The sequence below is a fragment of the Denticeps clupeoides genome, chromosome 18 (assembly GCF_900700375.1).
Source record: "Denticeps clupeoides chromosome 18, fDenClu1.1, whole genome shotgun sequence".
NCBI lineage: Eukaryota > Metazoa > Chordata > Actinopteri > Clupeiformes > Denticipitidae > Denticeps > Denticeps clupeoides.
Window position 1 is genome coordinate 15,580,439 of NC_041724.1, and position 18,979 is coordinate 15,599,417.

Genomic DNA, 18,979 nt, shown 5'->3' on the forward strand with positions numbered 1-18,979 from the left:
GGAGATCAGTGCATTGATACAAATCATGGGCCGTAGATGCGGTAACAGGAACAGACAACTGAAGCCTGTGCCAGTGAAACACATTCCACTCTTTTGTTGAGGCTGCAGACTCAAAGACAAGCTAAACAAGCCTTTCAACAAAGGGTTCTGTATTATTGTAATCTGGTGAGAGATCTAACCAGCACTTTATCTTGTCATTTCATTAGATTTGTTGTCTTAAATAATCTAATAAATATGCACCAGTCATCCACAACATTAAAACCTCTGACAGGAGGTTTGTTCAGATCATGTGGTATCACAACATTAGGTTGTTAATTATCATCTAATCATTAATAATATCTGGCTGGGGCTCCAAGAACAAGGGTAGCCTGCAACAGTCATGCATCAACAGAGCTGTCTGTGGTACTGTGCTACTACATCCGGAAATGGTTTTATTAATCAGGGGAAATTAATCAATCTTCAGGTTAATTATACTCATTAAATAATAAGTGTTCATAGCATTTAAAACTGGCAACTATACAGGCATGTTTACACTCATTAGACTCAGATAAGATAACATACGCATAAATCATACATCATACACAGCCATACATCATATACAAAGGGGCAGTGGTGGCCTAGCGGTTAAGGAAGCGGCCCCGTAATCAGAAGGTTGCCGGTTCGAATCCCGATCCGCCAAGGTACCACTGAGGTGCCACTGAGCAAAGCACCGTCCCCACACACTGCTCCCCGGGCGCCTGTCATGGCTGCCCACTGCTCACTCAGGGTGATGGGTTAAATGCAGAGGACAAATTTCACTGTGTGCACCATGTGCTGTGCTGCTGTGTATCACATGTGACAATCACTTCACTTTTTTTAAAAAATATAGATATTAACAATGTCTTGCTATCGACCTTTAAAGATAAAGTGAAGTTATTGTCACAGCAGCACACGGTGCACACAGGGAAATTTGTCCTCTGCATTTAACCCTTGGTGAGCAGTGTGTGGGGACAGTGCTATAATCAGTGGCACCTTGGCGGATCAGGATCCTTAACCCCTAGGCCGCCACTGCCCCAGTAAAAAGTTTTACTAATGCATTAAACACATTGAAGTGGTGCTATGCATGAAAAGGGAAGAAAAAAGAATCAGGGGACTCTTCGTGCTATTCATAGTAATTTTATTAGCCAGAAAGGTGTTCCAGCAGAGCTTTGTACAACAATAAGGAAGGTTATTAATACAAGGCTTCGCGTTGTATTTGGTGTACTTCCTGGACAGTCGGTGGCGCTGTTGTGCTAAAAATTATTTTTCCTTCGGGAATCGTTTCCGGTTCCTCCACGACTTCATTTGGGTTACGTTGAATTGCGAACATTTATTTTTATTTGCTCTCAGCATCGCGATCAAATCTTTCCTCCCCAGCGCCTCTCGCGAGATTATTTCCTATATCGCAGCAATGTTCTGAATGTCGTGTAAATAACGAACGCGGATCTGGGTCCGTATCTTCTGCAGCGATGGAGCAGAAGAACTCGTACGACGATTACCAGCTGCCCGTGGTGTTTCTGCCCTCCTACGAGAACCCGCCAGCGTGGATCGCCCCGCAAGACGTAAGGCCGCCTCACACATGCCGCCTCCTCGATTACTGTGGGTCAAAACTGCAAACGGGGCGTTTTCCTCCTCTCTGTCCAGCGGGTCCACCACCCCGACTACAACAACGAGTTGAGCCAGTTCCTCCCTCGCACCATCGTCCTGAAGAAGCCTCCTGGTGCTCAGCTTGGCTTCAACATTCGCGGCGGGAAAGCATCGCAGCTGGGAATCTTCATTTCTAAGGTTCGTCTGGCTGTTTTCATGGTTCCCAAGCAGCATTTCACGATTCACTAGGCTGTTCATCCACAACACCTCATTATAAAGCGTGGGGAAGCCAAACGTGCAGGAATGGATGCCCTTCAGGACGAAGGTTTCTGATGTCTGTGTTTCAGAAGACCAGAAAGACACAGGTTCAAACCCCACTTACTTTCATTGAGTCCCTGAGCAAGACACTTAACCCTGAGCATCTCCATGGTGACTGTCCATGTCTCAGAATAGTCATTTCATTTACACTGACTTTACTAATTCAGCTGTCCTAACAAATGCTTAGAGCAACTGAAACTTTTCTCATTACATAAAACATTGCTCTCATTAACTTGTTAAAGGATTAAAGTGAGTGAGTGAGTTTTACACTCAGACTGCTTGTTACTCCGCCCCCACCCAGGTGGTACCAGATTCTGATGCCCATAGAGCTGGACTTCAGGAAGGGGACCAGGTGCTGTCAGTTAATGATGTGGACTTTCAGGACATAGAGCATTCCAGGGTGAGAGACTCCTGGAGTCTGGTACTGGCCATAGAGCATCCCACCTCACCTCACTCTTCTAATCTCAACAAATCTAAATATATAGTGTAGTTTACAACCTTATCAGAATGGCTGTAATAAATATTTCATGATGTTTCTAATACATTTCTTTATTACCTACTTTGTGGCTGTTATGGAGACTAAGGTGGAGCCATTTGGAAGAATCCAATGCAAGAAACATATTTAGTATTTGTTGTATCAGGAGAAAGTGAAGTATGGTTGATGAATCTGTTTTTTCAGTCATGTCTTTTTTTCCTTCATGGCTGCTTTGTTCATTATTTTCATGATTAAGAGACAAATGTTCAGTGTTTGCAAGTTTGGTTTGTTTATTACATAACCTCATGTGTGTTATTTCCAAGTCCAGTTATGTTCTGTAATGTAAAAAAATGCAAGACCCATAAATGAGGAGAGGTGTCCAAACTTTTGACTGGTAGTGTAATGCATTTAAGATACATTTATGCACATGACTGAGCAGTGTGTTGTAACTGGGTGCTTTTTACACTGGAATTCATTTATCTGGCTGCTTTATTTAGGCTGTGGAGATATTGAAAACAGCCAGAGAGATTCTGATGAGAGTGCGCTTCTTCCCATACAGTGAGTATAGATTCCAGTTTGTGATATTCCCTTAATTTAAAATGTTTTAAAAAACATAACTTGGTTTAAATAAAAATGTTATTATTCGCAATATAATTTTTATATAACCTTTAATTCTCAGACTACCAGAGACAGAAGGAAAGAACTGTCCACTAGGGGGCAGAGTTGCTGATCCTGCCACTGGAGAAATGTGGGGACAGTAGAGAGAGAGGGGTGGGACCATCACTGTCTCTCAGATTGCAGCTTCTTTTCCCAGCACATGACAGAATGGACTGTGACTGACTGACTCATTCCCACAACCCACCAGTGCACACCCACGATTTACCAGCCATGAAAATGAAGCAGACATGCAGTCACAAATGGGGCTGGATATGAATTATTAATCTTGTAAAGGCAGCAAGTTTTTTAAGAAATTCTACACTGAACACACTGCATAAAAACTGAGATACAAACTGAAGCTGAACACACTGGATGACCAATGGTGGACTGGGGAAGTAATCCAAATGCATAGCCTCATCCATGACTGTTATGTCTAATGTAATGTTCTGGTTCTCAAAATGACCACGCCCCCTTTTAGGGTGAGAGAGAGTGTGTGTGTGTGTGTGTGCACTTAGTCCAACTATTTCATGAACTTGAAGATGTAATTACTACAATCAATATCCTTTGTATTGGGTACTAGTTAGTTGGAAAGTGAATTGCAGAGGATCCCGCAGTACAATAAAATATTGAAAATATTGATATCACAGTACTGTTGATTCTGCAAAACAGTTTTCTGCAATACAATTATATGTGTAGAAGATGAACCTGTAGAAGAAAATGTCTCACAAAGTACAATTTTATAATTGGCCATTTGAATCAGAAAACTTTATTAATCCCTAAGGAAATTTCTTTTTTTTTTTTTTTTTACCATACCTTACCTTTACCATAAACCACAGATTTTTAGAAACAACAGAGAAAATAGTCTACACTTCAATACAGTTGCCATTTTTATATGCACTCATCATGAGCATGAATGCTATTGTGAATACTGATTATACAACATACATGTGAAGTCATCTTTAAAATTCTGTGGATTTTAGAAAATCTTTAGCAAATATTCCTAATGTACAACCAAAGGAAATGATATATTGAACTGACAACCAAAACAGCATGTGTAACAACAGAATAAATGGCAGTGGCGGTTCAGTTAAAGTAGCTGAAAATGTAAGGGACATAATGCATGAGGTTTCATGGGGTTGTTTGCATCAATAAAGGCAGCCTGAATAATACAGGTCAACCCCTATTGGTCATATTTTCATTTGTCATGGTTCGTTAGAACATTTTCACTTTATATTACAACATGCTGATTGGCTGATTTCCCCCCAAATTTAGAATTACCTGATGGGATGCTTTTCTGTATCCGTGCAACCAAGTAAAGGTGTGATGTGTTCAGAATTCAGAACAAGAATTCTTACTCGATCATTGGAATTGAACTAATTCATGCTAACATGTTTGGATTTAGCCTCATATTCAGTTGTACACGAAGATGATTATTATTTCTGTTATTATTTCTGATGCAATTTCACCTCACAATAAAAATGAACATGGTTAAAAAGCAGGGGTGTTCAGCATAGAAGTGCCTTTGGGGAAAAAGTGTTCTGTGATAGTCATTCCATGTCTAATTTATTATTAATAATTTTCAGCACCAACACACCTTCTGCAACATCATGCGCTGCTGATTGGAAGATCAGATGAACCAAATCTTGAGAAAGACCACTGTGGACCCCCTTTTAAAGTGATTGTGATACACAGCACACAGTGACACAACGAAATGTGTCCTCTGCTTTTAACCATCACCCATGGTCAGCAGTAGGCAGCCATGACAGACGCCCGAGGAGCAGTGTGTGGGGACGGTGCTTTGCACAATGATCACAGCAGTCATTGATGCTGAATGTGGCTTAACAGGTTGGGAATGCATTCCTCATAAATAACTAAATAAATGTATTTGTTTAATAATAACACATTTTTGAATTTCTGGTCAAGGGTGTGGCAAAACCAGACCATAAATGTTCAGTCATATGTTTAACATTGTTCATTTTATATACTGTTATCATGTTACTATTGTTATTATACACTGTGGTCTCTGTAATGCCTTATCTGTAAAATGTCTATTTTGAATGCATGTATTAATAACAATTCACAATAAATTAGCTATACATGATATTTCACAAATAAATGATGTACCATGAAGTGTAGAAGACCGTAGCAAGACAAACACCTATGATTGTTCATTCATAGTGTGATTGTGGAAGAATCCAGGAACACCACCACTCATCACCAAAATTTTACTGAAGGAAAGGCACCTAGAGAGGCATTTACAGAAGCAAACACTTAAAAAATGAATATTACACAGGGATTTTACAGCATGTCATTGGTTCAAAACAGCAAATGCCTGTGAAGCTATTCTTAACATAACGAGTAGTTTGAAAATTTTCACTCCTTTTGGTCCTCCGTCTCTCCCTTGCTCAGACGCATCGACACACACTCACACACACACGCACACACACACACACACACACACACACACACAACAAGTCTTCTAGAACACATCAACCCTGACACCCTAGATAAGGTGTGAAGTCACATTAACCGAGCTGCTAAACTCAAACTGCGTAATAAAAAGAGCAACGTGATTAAACAGAACACCAGAGTCATCGTCTACGCGAACCGCAACTTGTTGGTCGCACACTCCGGATAAATCATGTCATACTAAACATCATATTAAACATGTCAACACAGTTTTGACAATGAGGTAACACATGTTCAAAAATGTTCGTGTTCTAATATTGTTTTTAATATACAAGCAATATGCAACAATACAAGGTACAAAATCTTACAATGTACTTAATGTTAAAATGACATAAAAAAGCAGACTTTGACCCTTCAGCGTACATTGTTCTCAACTTTCATTTTAGATCCTTCATTTATTGGCTTTATAAAGGGATGGTTAGTACTGGCCTGTCCAATGCTATTGCTGAACACAAGATAGGTTGGTGGAAGGTAAAGCTCAATCTTCCTAGATCTGCACAGTTTGGAGGTAATTAATGCCAAAATGTGCTCTGCCATCAGCACCAGTGAGCCAAAAAAAGCTCTAATATATTTATAATAATAACAACAATAATGTAAAAAAAGTCACACTAAACAAGTCCACTTCCCTGCCACCCCACCCAGATGGCATGGCAGGTTCAGCTGCTGTCCTCGTTCTCCTGAGCGTCCCGGCTGGAGCTCTCGTCCACGTTCTCCAGTGAGTCTACGCGCTGGATGGAGAGCTGCGAGGGGTCCATCATGGGCAAGGTGCACTGCTCGGGGTGCAGCCAGGGCTTCTGATCAGGAGAGTTCTGCTGCTTCCATGCCGGGTAGGTCTGTCCCGCCTTGTACACACATTTCAGGACCTGGAGAAAGCGAAGAACCACGTAACATTTAGTGACCGATAAGAATGCTATCCTATCATAGACTTTGTCACGGCCTATTGATTCCAGGATTCGTGCTGCACCTTTAATAGGTGAAGCATTTCTCCACAATTACACAACGTTTATTTATAGATGACTGGTCCTCAAACTTTTTGTGATGAGAGTCACGTCATAAAAACAGATGGCCAAATAAGACAATTGAAGTTCTGAATGAAACATTTCTAGATGAAATATACTGAACGCAGGTCTGGAGAGACTCTTTCTGAACTCTGTCGGACTAAAGGGGAGAGTCAGGCCGATGATATTTAATCACCAGGACAAAGGTTTTCTTTCAGTTGACGCCTCTAGCACAGAATCATGCAATCTCACTTCCACACAAAGAGTTACACCTTGGACTTCTTCGTCACGCAGACCTAAGAAACCAGACAAACCAGCTGTACTGGAGCCGCACAGTCAGCACTGCTTCACAGCGGGTTTCTATGGGTCCTGCTGTCACCACCTACATGTTGTGGTATGGGAGTTCAACTCGTAACCATATCTTGATGGAAAGTAAGCATTAATATGTGCCTACCTTGGGTGCCAGAACCTGGGAGGCTTTGTTTACAACCCACTTAGGAAGTGAACCTGGATAATAAAAAATGAAAAGGTTTTATTTGAATTTGCATGAGTATATAGTATAAATACCATAGGTAGTAATAGCATATGGCATCATTAGTAATAGAGTTATTAGTAATGTGGTTCAGAGTGACACCACAACACTATATCTGACCTTTGGGGTCAGCTTGTGAGAGGTATGTGAACAAGCAGCTGTTTGGGCCTGTGGGCTTGATCAGGTATCCTGTCAGAATTGAGACGGCCCTCACCAAGTCTTTACGAGGTGGGAATTTCTGCAGACAACAAACAGAATTATAGTTGTGCTTGTTGTCCCATTGTGATTAAGATATTTGGTCAGATGTTCGGTCTCTGAACGTACCGGATGTTTGACCGAGTGGTTAACGATCATGTACTCCTCGTCTGTCACCTTCCAGGAGCGCAGGGTCACCACGTCCCTGTTCTTCAGAGGTTTTGGACACAGCCCTGTTCCACATCAGAGAAAACAACACGAGGATGAGCCAGGAACTGACAGGACGAGCAGTTACTCAACATGGACGAGGAGGTAACCTCTGTGGAGTTCTTACTCACAGGAGAAGTAGCCCACGTCGGCGTTGGCAGACACGCGGGCGATGTCCGAACTCTCCAGCATGGTGGGGTCCCACTTCTTGCGGTACTGGCCGTCATGCAGAACGTCGTACATGGTGGCAGCTGACACGTCACTTACAACCATCCTGCACTGTGCGTCACACGGCGGGGGGACAATAAATTAACACTCAAAGCATCAAAGCGTTATCACAAGAACAGGCCTGAGTCACTTTAAATGTGACTCAGGCCTGTTTTTATATGTCACTATACTATGAACACACGGCAAGCTTAAGATTTAAGACTCCTTGGTTTTTATGGGTTTGTCTTACACAACACAAGAATGTTGTCATGGCTACCATGTTGCCATATCAGCGTTAAAAAAAAAAAGTTGTTCATACTCATTAACAGTTACAAGAAACTAGAACTATTCGTCCTTACCTTGATTTTATGCACTTTTTGGTAAGTGTTGGTCCCTTGTGAGGACACGGAGGGGTTCTCCACCCAAACCTCCATCCCGTTTTTGTTGTACTTGCTGTGCCAGTTCTCCGTGGACAGACATTGTCTCCTGAAGTCGGAAAACGTGAGGTCGTCCGGTACAACTCCCGCAGACATGATGTCCCCCCCCAAAAAAGAACTCCGTTCCTGTTCCCAAAGCGGCCAGAAATGAAGCAGAAAAAAAGGATCAGCGGCGAACTCGCATCGCTGTGTTATTATAGCTGCGGATCAGCCCGACCAGCCCGACGGGATTTTTGTCTCGAATTCCTGACGTTCCGAAGAAGCCGCGAGATCTCCCGACAGGTACGAAAAGGTGTGCCGAACACCGGGATCCTGGTGGAGACGTGAGGTCCCCGCGGGTCGCCACGGGCTCTCTGCGCGACATCCCCGGCCCGACTCCCGGGGCATTTGTACCTCAGCCGCCTCCGTCGCGGTCACACGCCCACCCTGTGACGGCGGGTGTGTCCGGGGCGCGCTATTGACTTTCGATAGGTTGATAATGGGACTGATACCGAGCGTGGCCAGAGCGCCGAAACCGGCATTACGCATCATAACGTGGACGTGGACGAGTAATAAAGATTTAGCCGCTGTGGACTAATAGTGCAAACTACTCTTAAGGTAAAGAAATAAATAAAGTGGAGTGATTGTCACATGTGATACACAGCAGCACAGCACACGGTGTACACAGTGAAATGTGTCCTCTGCATTAAACCCATCACCCTGAGTGAGCAGTGGGCAGCCCTGACAGGCGCCCGGGGAGCAGTGTGTGGGGAAGGTGCTTTGCTCAGTAGCACCTTGGCGGATAATTACACAGTATAGGGATATAAAACACACAGGACGGCGAGCTGTGATTGGTCGGCTGAGGAGTCACGTGGTGTGGGTGGAGTTGCTCTGCTAGCGTTTATCAGAGGGCTGCCGTGGTGAGGAGGGTGGTGTCCACCATTCCAGGCCCAGCCCCCCTCCTACAGCAGGTGGTGCGGATGGTCACCTTCCATGGCATGCATTAATGAAATATAGTATAATTGAGGGGCATTTAAATTATAATTTTTTTAATTTCATACATAATGCACTGCTTGTCTTGAAGGTCCACTTAATAGTAAGGTTTTCATCCCAATTCCACAATAATTTGATTAATTTGGTAGGATGTCCTATTATTCTTTAATAAGAATAATAGAAAAAAAGGACGATAAAAAGACGTGTGGTGAAATATCTTTATTTCATGTGATACACTTCGGTGTTTTCTTTACTTTTTTACAGCAGAGAGTAATAGTACATTATTCACACAAACTTGGCTAAACACTAGTAGACAGCATTTCAAATAGACAGACACACTTCAGAATAGCACACAACTGAATGATCAGTCAGTGATACGTATTAAGAGCTGTTTAGGTAAAGAGGCGATTTCCTTTTCTCACGCCCCGATGTATTTAAATACTTAAACATCTGAAGTCATTTCAAAGTGGACTTTCCAACAAGCTAGAGAACAATTGAGTGTAGTACTGGCAACTGTATTCAGACAGCTGCAGTGATTGGTCTTTAAGGTGTGTGTGTATGTATGTAGGTGCTGGGGTGGAACTAGGTGGTCATTTAATAGCAATAACAGACCAATTCGGTCTTTAACATTTTGTAAGTGTGATTGCATGGAGATGCCCTAATCAGCGTTACTACGGTGACTAGTGTGAGAATATTATTAATAAGGCCCTTCTCTTTAAGATACAGTATCCAAACAGACACACAAAACGATAAATAACCCAAACTGCAGACCTGCATGTGCCACCAAACTGTAATTCGGGTAAAGCGTACAGCGTTATTATCAGTTGCTATTGGAAACAAATAAAATAAATAAATACACTGTTAAAAAAAAAAAAAAATCTTATACAAGCAAAAGCAACACGTGATAAAACTCCTCTGCACATCTTTTTTTAAAATCTTTTTACACTGAAGCAACGGCGGCGTATAAAGGAACAATTCCAAATATCTGCTTAGCAACACATCCGCAGCGCAAAGCGAGTCAACAGGCCTCGTCAAAGTCGGTTTAAACAACCGGGGTGCATTTCATGAAACAAACTTAACAAAAAGGCGCTTTAACCTTCAAAAAAGCCTCCAGAGGAGACACCTGAGGAACCAGTTTACGGTCTCCAGATGACGCCTTGATTTGACTCTGCATTTGCAGTAACTTTACCATGAATGGACTTTTTTTTGTTACTCTGTATTCATATCCACTAGCATTCCATATTTTCAGATGCATGTGTGATGTCCCTTTTGTATGTGTTCTTTCAATAGGTAGCCAAGTTGCACAGTCTCTTCAATTCAGCCCCTCCGTATGCTTGGGAGTATAACGGACTTGATTCGCTTGCAGAGGGTTTTGTCTACCAACTACATTACGGTTGCACATTCTTTGGATTATCAGTTCCTGGAAATAAATAAAACAACCTGTTTCCTGGTCCCTTGTTAAACACCATGTTAAAATGGCCACTAGGGGCTTCATTAGAATGGGCTTTCGGATGATCTGACCCAAACGAAAAAAAAAAAATTCTAAATTATTGGTAAATCTGTGACCTTTGCTATCTTTTGCATACAATATTAAAACAAAAGAAGGTCTAGACCTCTCCCTCACCACGTTCCGCACTGAAATGAGAAGGTCGTGCCACCTTGACCTACTCGAGTCACTTAAAAACTGAAAAAAGTCATTTCACCACGACGAGCATGACAGCACTGATGCTCCAAAAAGTGCGAGAACTCAAAGAGCAGTGAGGCTAACGTCTGTCTGCAATCCTATATAACACCATGCATTTGGAATAGATGAAACATCAGAACATTTTAACATTTTGAACTTATGCTGTGATTTTTTTTTTTTTAATTCCTAGCTATTTTTTTTAAGATTATCTTTTTTTATATTAATAGCACATCCACACAGTTACTCTGAAAAAAGTCACTGAGTCAAGAGGGGACCGAAATAAAATGAAAAGGGGACAAACAAAAATGAAATAAAAACATTCTCCAGCCAATGGCGGCATGCCATAAGAGGAGTCAGTGGCCACTGAGAGACAAGCATTGGTTTCATTTTTTTTGTTGGTTTTTCTTTTTGTGGTAGGAGCCAGAGCTGGTGTTTGGGGTGAGATGTTCACTAGCAAGAGCAGCTGCTCTCAGTCACCGGGAGCTCTGGAGGCTTCTCCAGCTTGATGTCGATCACTAAAGACATGAAGTCAAGGTCTTAGCAACAAAGTCTTTTTTAGAAATGACAATCAGACTTATTATAATAAGTTAGGGAACTTATGTAAAAATGCACTTTTTTCTTTTACTGATATATTTGCTTTTAGTGGTCTAGGGTGCCAGAAACCTCTGCAAACACAAAGTGATCACATGAAAGTGATACAGAAACTGATTAGTAAGACAGGGCATCCCAGGAACAGAACGTTTACTTCAGGTCTGACCAGTTCCCATATGTGAAATATCAGTTGCTAATGCTGTGACCAAATGAAATATATATGTGCATACACACACACACACACACACACACACACACAGGTTTTTCCCAATTCTAAAAGGATACTGTCTTCTTTGCTCTTCTCTGGTGTGCTATCCATTCCAGGCAAGGCAGCAGCAACACGACGGAAGAGCTGTAATGAGGCATTCAGATGGTCATATTCCAATCCACAAACCTCAGGACACATTAAGTTCTGAAAAGTCATATTTGCAGCCTTTGTGTGATAAATGCGACATGCAAAAAGAAAAAAAAAAAATCCCCTTTGTTACCAGCAATTAAAAATGCATTCCTATTTTACACTGTATTTTACACTGCATACACTGTGTACTAGTGCATGATACTCGCAAGAGAACATGATTTACTAATAATTTAGCAGAAGGTGATGATCACAACACCACGCGTCTATAAAACTGCAGTATTACACACTACATAATACTACAGTGCAGTGTATGCGGTTGGTCAACATCTGGTACCATCAATATAAACTGAATGTTAAAATATAAACTGCAGCAGTAACATCCATCCAGCAAGCGATGGCAGGGTGTCACTGTAGTATTTGGTGTCACCGTAGTATTTACAAGCGAGGGCAATAGGAATGTTCACATTGGTCCACATCTGTTGCCCAACCTGAAATAACTAGCTAAGATCTTCTCAAACATTTCGCATAAGTTCCACCTCAGAAATATTTGGCTCTCCGAGTACCACCATTATGAATTAGTGGGATTCCTCAAATTAATAGTCTCAGAACAAATAATCTATTTCAACCTTGATCATTTAGCCTAAAAGTACATTTCTGTACGGTGCAAGATATATTCTCACAAACAGAATAAAAACCTAATGAAACATCCCCACAACAGCACTCCGCTCATGCAGCAGAACATTAGGGACCATACAGATCACATACAAACTAAAAGACTGGGTTGAGAAATTGAATGTCTAAATCGCCAGCTGCTTCCATGAGAAAGCGGTCATCAGCATGTCACCACGGCTAGTTTCAAATGTCCCCTTCCATTCTGTGTCCAATGAAACAAGCCCCCTGGTGAAACTGGATCTCAATTTCACACACCAGTACTCAGCATGGATTGTGGTATAAAAAGGCTTAAAAGCAGGGTACTCATAGGCGCAAAGCGTGGAGAGGGATCACAAGCACGACACACATTTCATGACAAAAGACAGCAGTACAGGTAGCACAAGGACAGAGGGAGTGAGTTCAAAAAAAAAAAAAAAAAAAACGGGGAGGACATGATGGTGGAGTGCGTGGATTTTGCGGTACAAAGGAGTGGGCGGGGCTGGGCTGCTCTCAGTTCAAGGGCCTCTACCTGTTTGACATTGTAGCCAGTCTTTGCGCTGGTCTCAATGAACATCACATTCAGCTCCTTAGCTCTCTGCTCCCCCTCCTCCGTGGTGATCTGTCTGCTCGGGCCGGAGCAGAGGCAGCATTCGTAGACAAACACATGAGAGAACCCGGACAGCGAGGAAGACAGCGAGACAGAGACACGAAGAAAAGAGGGAGTGGGGTGGGGAGGAGAAAAAAAAAAAAAAAAAAGAGAGCTCTGAGAGACAATGTTAGTAAATTCAAAGGGAAATCCCTTTTCGGGAAACGAGAAGAAACAGTAGAGGAAGGAAGAGACACGCCGGTCCCTGTGAGCTCAATATAAGGGTTAATGGAGAATGAGGGGGCCAGTTTGAAATCAGGTTACACAGAGGTCACAGTAAGATCAGACGTAGGCCCACCTGTTTGACGTTATAACCAGCCTTGGCGCTGGTCTCTATGTACATCACATTGAGCTCCCGGGCTTTCTTCTCGGCAGCCTCTACTGAGACTTGTCTGACAAGGGGTGGGCAACATAAAATCAAAATGGAGGTGGAGAAAAGGAAAAAAAAAAAATAAAAAATGGGGAGAAGGGACCAACATAAATCCAAATCAAAATGTGCAACTCAAAATAAGATAAAACTTCCAATAAAATACAGGGCAGGGCAATATTTAAAAAAAGGAAACCAAAAACATTAACAAATGTACAACAAAAAGAACAGTACTGGATCATAAAAACCCACAAAGAAAATAAAATGAGATGCTGAAACATGGAACCCACACCTCAGATTTGTTTTTCTATATAATGTAGTCTTTGGGTGACTCTGCATTGATACAAATGAAAACAATACACACTTCCCAGTGAACAGCACACACTTCCCAAATTCAGCAGGTCCTCTGGACCGTACCTCTTATCAGCCAAGTCTGTTTTATTCCCCACTAGCATGATGATGACATCACTTCCCCTCTCTGTTCTGACATCATCAATCCACTTTGAGGTTTGCTGGAAGGAATTAAGATCTGGAAAGGAAAAGAACAATGGATTACTTTTTATAAATTTTTTATAAATTGTTATACATCTTTGTAGCAAATATTTGGCCACAATGCATAAAACCGAGATAAATGTTAGTAAGGAGAGATAAACAGTGGTTTCGATGCAGAAAAACAGTGCTTATTTCAAATGTCTGTCCATCTAATATGGCATTAAATGGAATTAGTTTGCTTAAATTTCCTGACTAAAAGGCCTGAACCATGACTGTTGCCTCTCTTGTAATCAGATAATATTAGAAGCAGAGACATGACATCAATGCTCATAAACATATCTATATGTTGATATGTCACAATCATTTTAATATTGATGTAAAATATTAAAAAAAGTTATATTTTAAGGACAAAGGATGTCAAAAGATGACATTTGACTAAGATGTCATATTTACTCCCCAATTCATCCAGTACCACATCCATTTTCTTTTAGGCTGAAATTAAAGTTGTGGTGTTACCACAATAAAGCAAAAGATGGACAATTGAGAGGTTCTGACAGCTTTAGTGGTGCTTCCTTACATGACACTGAATACTGAACACTATCTGGCCGACATGGACATCCACATGTATCAATAATAAAATATATATATTTTTTTTATCCAAATGATTTATTCCGAGGACTGATGGTTCTTGTATGGTTGTATCCAGGTCTACTGCAATAAAAAATGGTTTTATCAAGGTTATGAAATAAGTCATTCAGAAAGAATCTTCACACCCAAAAAGCAAATTTCAGTGCATTTTCCTTCAACTCTGAAATTCATAATGTGAGCATCAAACCCCTAGCCATTAAAAGCAGTTCTTTAATGCTGTATCATCCCTGCCAGTGTCCCCTAAGCATTACTACCAGCGGCCTGACTCACTGGTGATGTCATAGACCACTACAGCAATGGTGGAGTCGCGGATGTAGCTGGGGATGAGACTGCGGAAACGCTCCTGACCAGCAGTGTCCCACAGCTGGAGCCGAACCTGAAGAACCATGCAGAAGAAAGAAAGCGCAAAGGAGTGAGAAAGAGGAGAAAAAGGAGAACAGGGGGAGTTTGAAAAAGGAAAAATACAAGAAGTTGGAAGAATGGCAGGACAGAGTACAAACCAGCCAGAAATAAGGAAGATACCATCTGATGTGGGCACAGCAAGTGCATCATGGACCAGTCACAATAAGGCTTATACAAGATCTGGGTTTTACAGGAAGACCACTGGTCAGGAGTGAGAGTATTGATCTGATCCATGATGTAGGCGAGTGGTTCACTGCGAGCATTTCCTTAGCCTGAATGTGAGCTGTGCTATTGGGACCGCATTCAGGGAGCCAAAAAAGGCTGACTAAAAATTCAGCATTCGTTCATTTATTATTTTATTCTGGCACAGAACCGACAGTTTAGCTGCAATGCTGTTCTTTTTTCGGTAACTGAGAAACCTTGTTCTTCAAAAGGGATCGCTTATATAAGATTTATTTGTAGCACAATGGTTATCTACATTTAGAAACGTAGATGTCCTTTCAGCAACTCAGTCAAAATGAGTCAAGCAAAATGGGCATTACTTGCCATAGCCCTGTCTACACCCACCCTGGAAAAGGTCAACAGAGAAGTAAAACCACTAAAACAGGCGACCCTTGTGTTGCTGTAGATCCTGTATCAACCCTAAACCCAAATCCAGCCTTAAAACAGAAACATACTGATTTAAGATAAATGCATATTTTCAGAAAAACTGAAATATGCAGTTTCTGGAAAGAAATGTGAAGCTGATCAAAACAAACTTTTATCAAAAGGTTAAACCACTATACATCTATAGTATAAAGTTCAAATTTAGTCAGTTGCTTTCTGGGGACAAGAGCTCCATGAATGCTGCCGTCCCACAAGCGTTTCCAGCTCACACCCCACCTCCATTCCCCAGGGCTGGCTTGGGCGGAGACAGGTGGGGGGGGTACCTACTTGCTATGTCATAGACCACTACGGCGGCTGCGGAGTCACGGATGTAGCTGGGGATGAGGCTACGGAAGCGCTCCTGCCCAGCAGTGTCCCACAGCTGGAGTCGAATCTGTTGCCGCCAGCAGAGCACAAGAGCCACCGACATGGCACCGAGCCACAGAGTAAAGTAAGAGATGGGATGGGTGAACAACAACAACAAAAAAGCCAAATCAAAACTAGCAAAATAAATAAATAAATAAATTGATGAACACAATGGTAACGGGAAAATGAGGCATGCTATAACAAAGCGAACAAAATGTTGTGATGCACGCTGTGTACAAATGCTGTAAAGGTTCAAATACAAAAATAAAAGCATGCATGAATAGCATGAGAAAGTGAAGGCCTACCGTGCGATCCTCCAGGTACATGGTTTTTGAGAGAAAATCTATGCCGATTGTTGCCTGTCAAGCAAAATCAAGACTCAGGCTTCAAAAGCGGGATTAAACAACGAAACATTTTTCAACAGCATGTTCCAAAAATGCTCAATATGCTCATTTCAGCACTGCTCTGGTCTTGATTACTGACTGGGCTGGGTGTAAAGTCCAGGCGACATGATTGGCCAGTGAGTTTCTGTAACAATCATTCTTATTGGACAATCCTGAAATTGGGCTTAAGCTACTCAGATATGTGAGACGGGGTGACTCTCCTTATCCTGCATTAAGAGCATAACTAGGAGATTGAAGGATAAGTGAGCAGACATTCGTAATCCTGTGTGATAAATGCTCGTTTTGGTAAAGAAATGTTGCTCTGGTCCAATGTTACCTGATAGGTGTTGTCAAAGCTGTCATACATAAACCTGGTGATGAGCGAGGTCTTCCCCACTGCAAAAATATAAATCAATTTAAAATAAAAACCCTTTTATTTCCAACACATCGTATTGATTAGTCGAACGACAGGATATTAAGATCCTGAAAAAACAAATCCGGATGAACTCTGAACGCTGAGTTGGCAACATGGGTGGTGCCACGACTCTCACATAAAGGATAACAGCTAAATCTGGCTAATTTTGCAGTGCAGGTAAATCTGCATGACAAGAAAATATGAAAAAGCACAATCTCTTCGACTCGTTTCACTGACGTGTTCATAAATGCAGTGTGCAATGAATACATATTGATGACTGCATTGCACATTGGCGGATGTAGCGCGGACAGACGCTAGTGCTAACTCTGCTAATGTCTGGGCGTTGCGCTACATCACTCAGTATTTCGTCGGTATTAGAGACACACACACACACACACACACACACACACATACACAGTCAGCGCCTCTCAAAGGAGAGCGTGTTTTCACAGCTGAAACTTATTTGGGGATTTAGCATTGAACAACGATGCTGTCTTCGATATAGCTAGCAAGCGATAGCCTACGCTAGGCATCGATGCGGGTCGCCCATTTTCCCCGTGCCGGCTATTTGTTATATACACCCACCGGTTAACGTTTATTCGTATATTTAACGAGGTTTCGACCGAAAAACTAGACCCCATATTCTATAGTGGACTGTAGAGTTACATTAGGCGTGAAAACAGTGGCGGGTCAACCGTGTCCCTGTTGCCTCATAGCATCCACCGAATAAACAGAACATTGTGTCGTAACATGTCCCCCCTTTTAATAAATTTCGAACCCGATCATGAGTAATGCGACATAATGTGCGACTGGCCCAAAGCCGCTTCCACGTACAGAAGAGACAAGTAGCAGCGCCTGAACGATGGGAGGAATACAGCGATATCATACTTCCAGCAGAAATGTTATAACACGCAGTTTATTCACACCCAAAGGTCCACGTCGTGAAATATACGTCGTTTCTATTTCTCTGCTGGATGCTTGCGAAGCATCCTCGCAGTCGGCCCGTCTCATCACCTTCACTAACGCTAACATTCAATTTAACGCGACGCTTTCGGCCCGGAATAAATATGCGGCGGTCCCTTACCGCTCTGCTCGCCTAGAAAAACGAGCTTGAATTTCCGTAGAGGGTTGCCAAACTCTCCGCCGCCGGTCGTTGTAGACATATTTATTAGACGATATGTACCAGACCTGCTTTATTTTGTCTGTACAGAAGGGCAATAGACTCTCAGTGAGACAGCTGTGCCTGGGCTTCCTGTGTGGGGCGGCGCCGCCTAATGGGCAACGGAGGTGCTTCGTCAAAATAATCCCACGATTCATGCGTGGACGAAATTAAATGTCATCTATGTGCACTCCTATATTTTGCCCTCCCTTAAACTACTGAGTTTGAGTTTTTGTCTTAAAATGGAAAGTACAGCTATGTTGTCATCGGACGGGGAACCTGGTTAATCTTGACTTTGCCTCCCCCTTGTGGCGACAGCGGTGAACAGCGATGACGAGCATTTCAGGCACGACCGTGGACACGTTAACATTGCTACAGGGTGGATTGGAAGACTTTTTTTCCGTTTATGATGGAATACTCTGTACCTTCCAATATTATCCTCTATTTCAGCAGGACTATTTTAAATAATCATGAGCTAATGGCATTATATTAAGAGCTAAATGATACTAAGTACTTTAAATGCATTCATGCTATGCAGTTAATATAATAATTATTTGCACCAAACATTAAACACACACATTTATTTAACATAATTTTATTGAAAATGTAATGGGATCAAACTACAGTTCAATATTACAATGTGGAATTGTGTGGTATGAACAGGCTCTTGGACAGGGCAGAGGAAAAAAAAATATAACGGCAGGTGCTACAAAAATGTATGTCAATTCCAAACACTAAAATGCACAGGGAGAAAAACAAAAAGTCCCAGGACTCATTGATCATAACATGTCTGCACTTTAATACACAAAATAGATCCTTATAAATTATATATATATAAATGCATGAATCTGTATCTGGCATTCAACTTTCAAATGACCGAAAAAACAACCATCCTTTAGTAATATTTGGCAAAATGGATGACACTTCAGAGCAAATGTGACTGCACATTACAATGGGATTAAATACACGAGTTAAAAATAGATCATACAAATAGACTATTGGATAAGAAAGTTAAAATTAATGCTTAGGAAGCAAACAATTGCGACTGAATCGAACTGAAATAAAATTTCACTTAAAAAGAACAAAAAGGCATGCAAAAT

General features: G+C 41.7%; 3 protein-coding genes across 7 annotated transcripts; 1 reads left to right on the plus strand and 2 right to left on the minus strand.

Moving 5' to 3' along the window:
* Window positions 1–1,293: 1,293 nt before the first annotated feature.
* Window positions 1,294–4,232, plus strand: pdzd11 (PDZ domain containing 11). Its single transcript, XM_028960394.1, has 5 exons — window positions 1,294–1,580; window positions 1,663–1,803; window positions 2,225–2,323; window positions 2,896–2,956; window positions 3,078–4,232. Exons 1-5 carry the CDS (start codon window positions 1,488–1,490, stop codon window positions 3,110–3,112), a joined length of 429 nt encoding a protein of 142 aa, XP_028816227.1. The 5' UTR covers window positions 1,294–1,487; the 3' UTR covers window positions 3,113–4,232.
* Window positions 4,233–5,266: 1,034 nt separating this feature from the next.
* stard14 (START domain containing 14) lies at window positions 5,267–8,497 on the minus strand. Its single transcript, XM_028960373.1, has 6 exons — window positions 8,023–8,497; window positions 7,588–7,735; window positions 7,379–7,482; window positions 7,175–7,292; window positions 6,977–7,029; window positions 5,267–6,387 (listed from the first exon to the last, which is right to left on the minus strand). The coding sequence occupies exons 1-6, from the start codon at window positions 8,194–8,196 to the stop codon at window positions 6,181–6,183; spliced, it is 804 nt and encodes a 267-aa protein (XP_028816206.1). The 5' UTR covers window positions 8,197–8,497; the 3' UTR covers window positions 5,267–6,180.
* A 779-nt stretch (window positions 8,498–9,276) lies between these two features.
* On the minus strand, window positions 9,277–18,016 carry rab41 (RAB41, member RAS oncogene family). 5 transcript variants are annotated; one of them, XR_003743023.1, is made up of 9 exons: window positions 17,805–18,012; window positions 16,643–16,701; window positions 16,228–16,281; window positions 14,780–14,885; window positions 13,787–13,898; window positions 13,301–13,394; window positions 12,886–12,979; window positions 11,633–11,699; window positions 11,204–11,271 (listed from the first exon to the last, which is right to left on the minus strand). XR_003743023.1 is itself a non-coding variant. In XM_028960354.1 (8 exons), the coding sequence occupies exons 1-8, from the start codon at window positions 17,881–17,883 to the stop codon at window positions 11,207–11,209; spliced, it is 636 nt and encodes a 211-aa protein (XP_028816187.1). In that variant the 5' UTR covers window positions 17,884–18,016; the 3' UTR covers window positions 9,277–11,206. The 5 variants fall into 5 exon arrangements, 4 of the variants coding, with proteins under 4 accessions (XP_028816187.1, XP_028816186.1, XP_028816185.1 ...); XM_028960354.1 differs by lacking the exons at window positions 12,886–12,979; window positions 14,780–14,885 and adding an exon at window positions 15,845–15,950 and having other exon boundaries at window positions 9,277–11,271; window positions 17,805–18,016; XM_028960353.1 differs by lacking the exons at window positions 13,301–13,394; window positions 14,780–14,885 and adding an exon at window positions 15,845–15,950 and having other exon boundaries at window positions 9,277–11,271; window positions 17,805–18,011.
* Window positions 18,017–18,979: the final 963 nt, after the last annotated feature.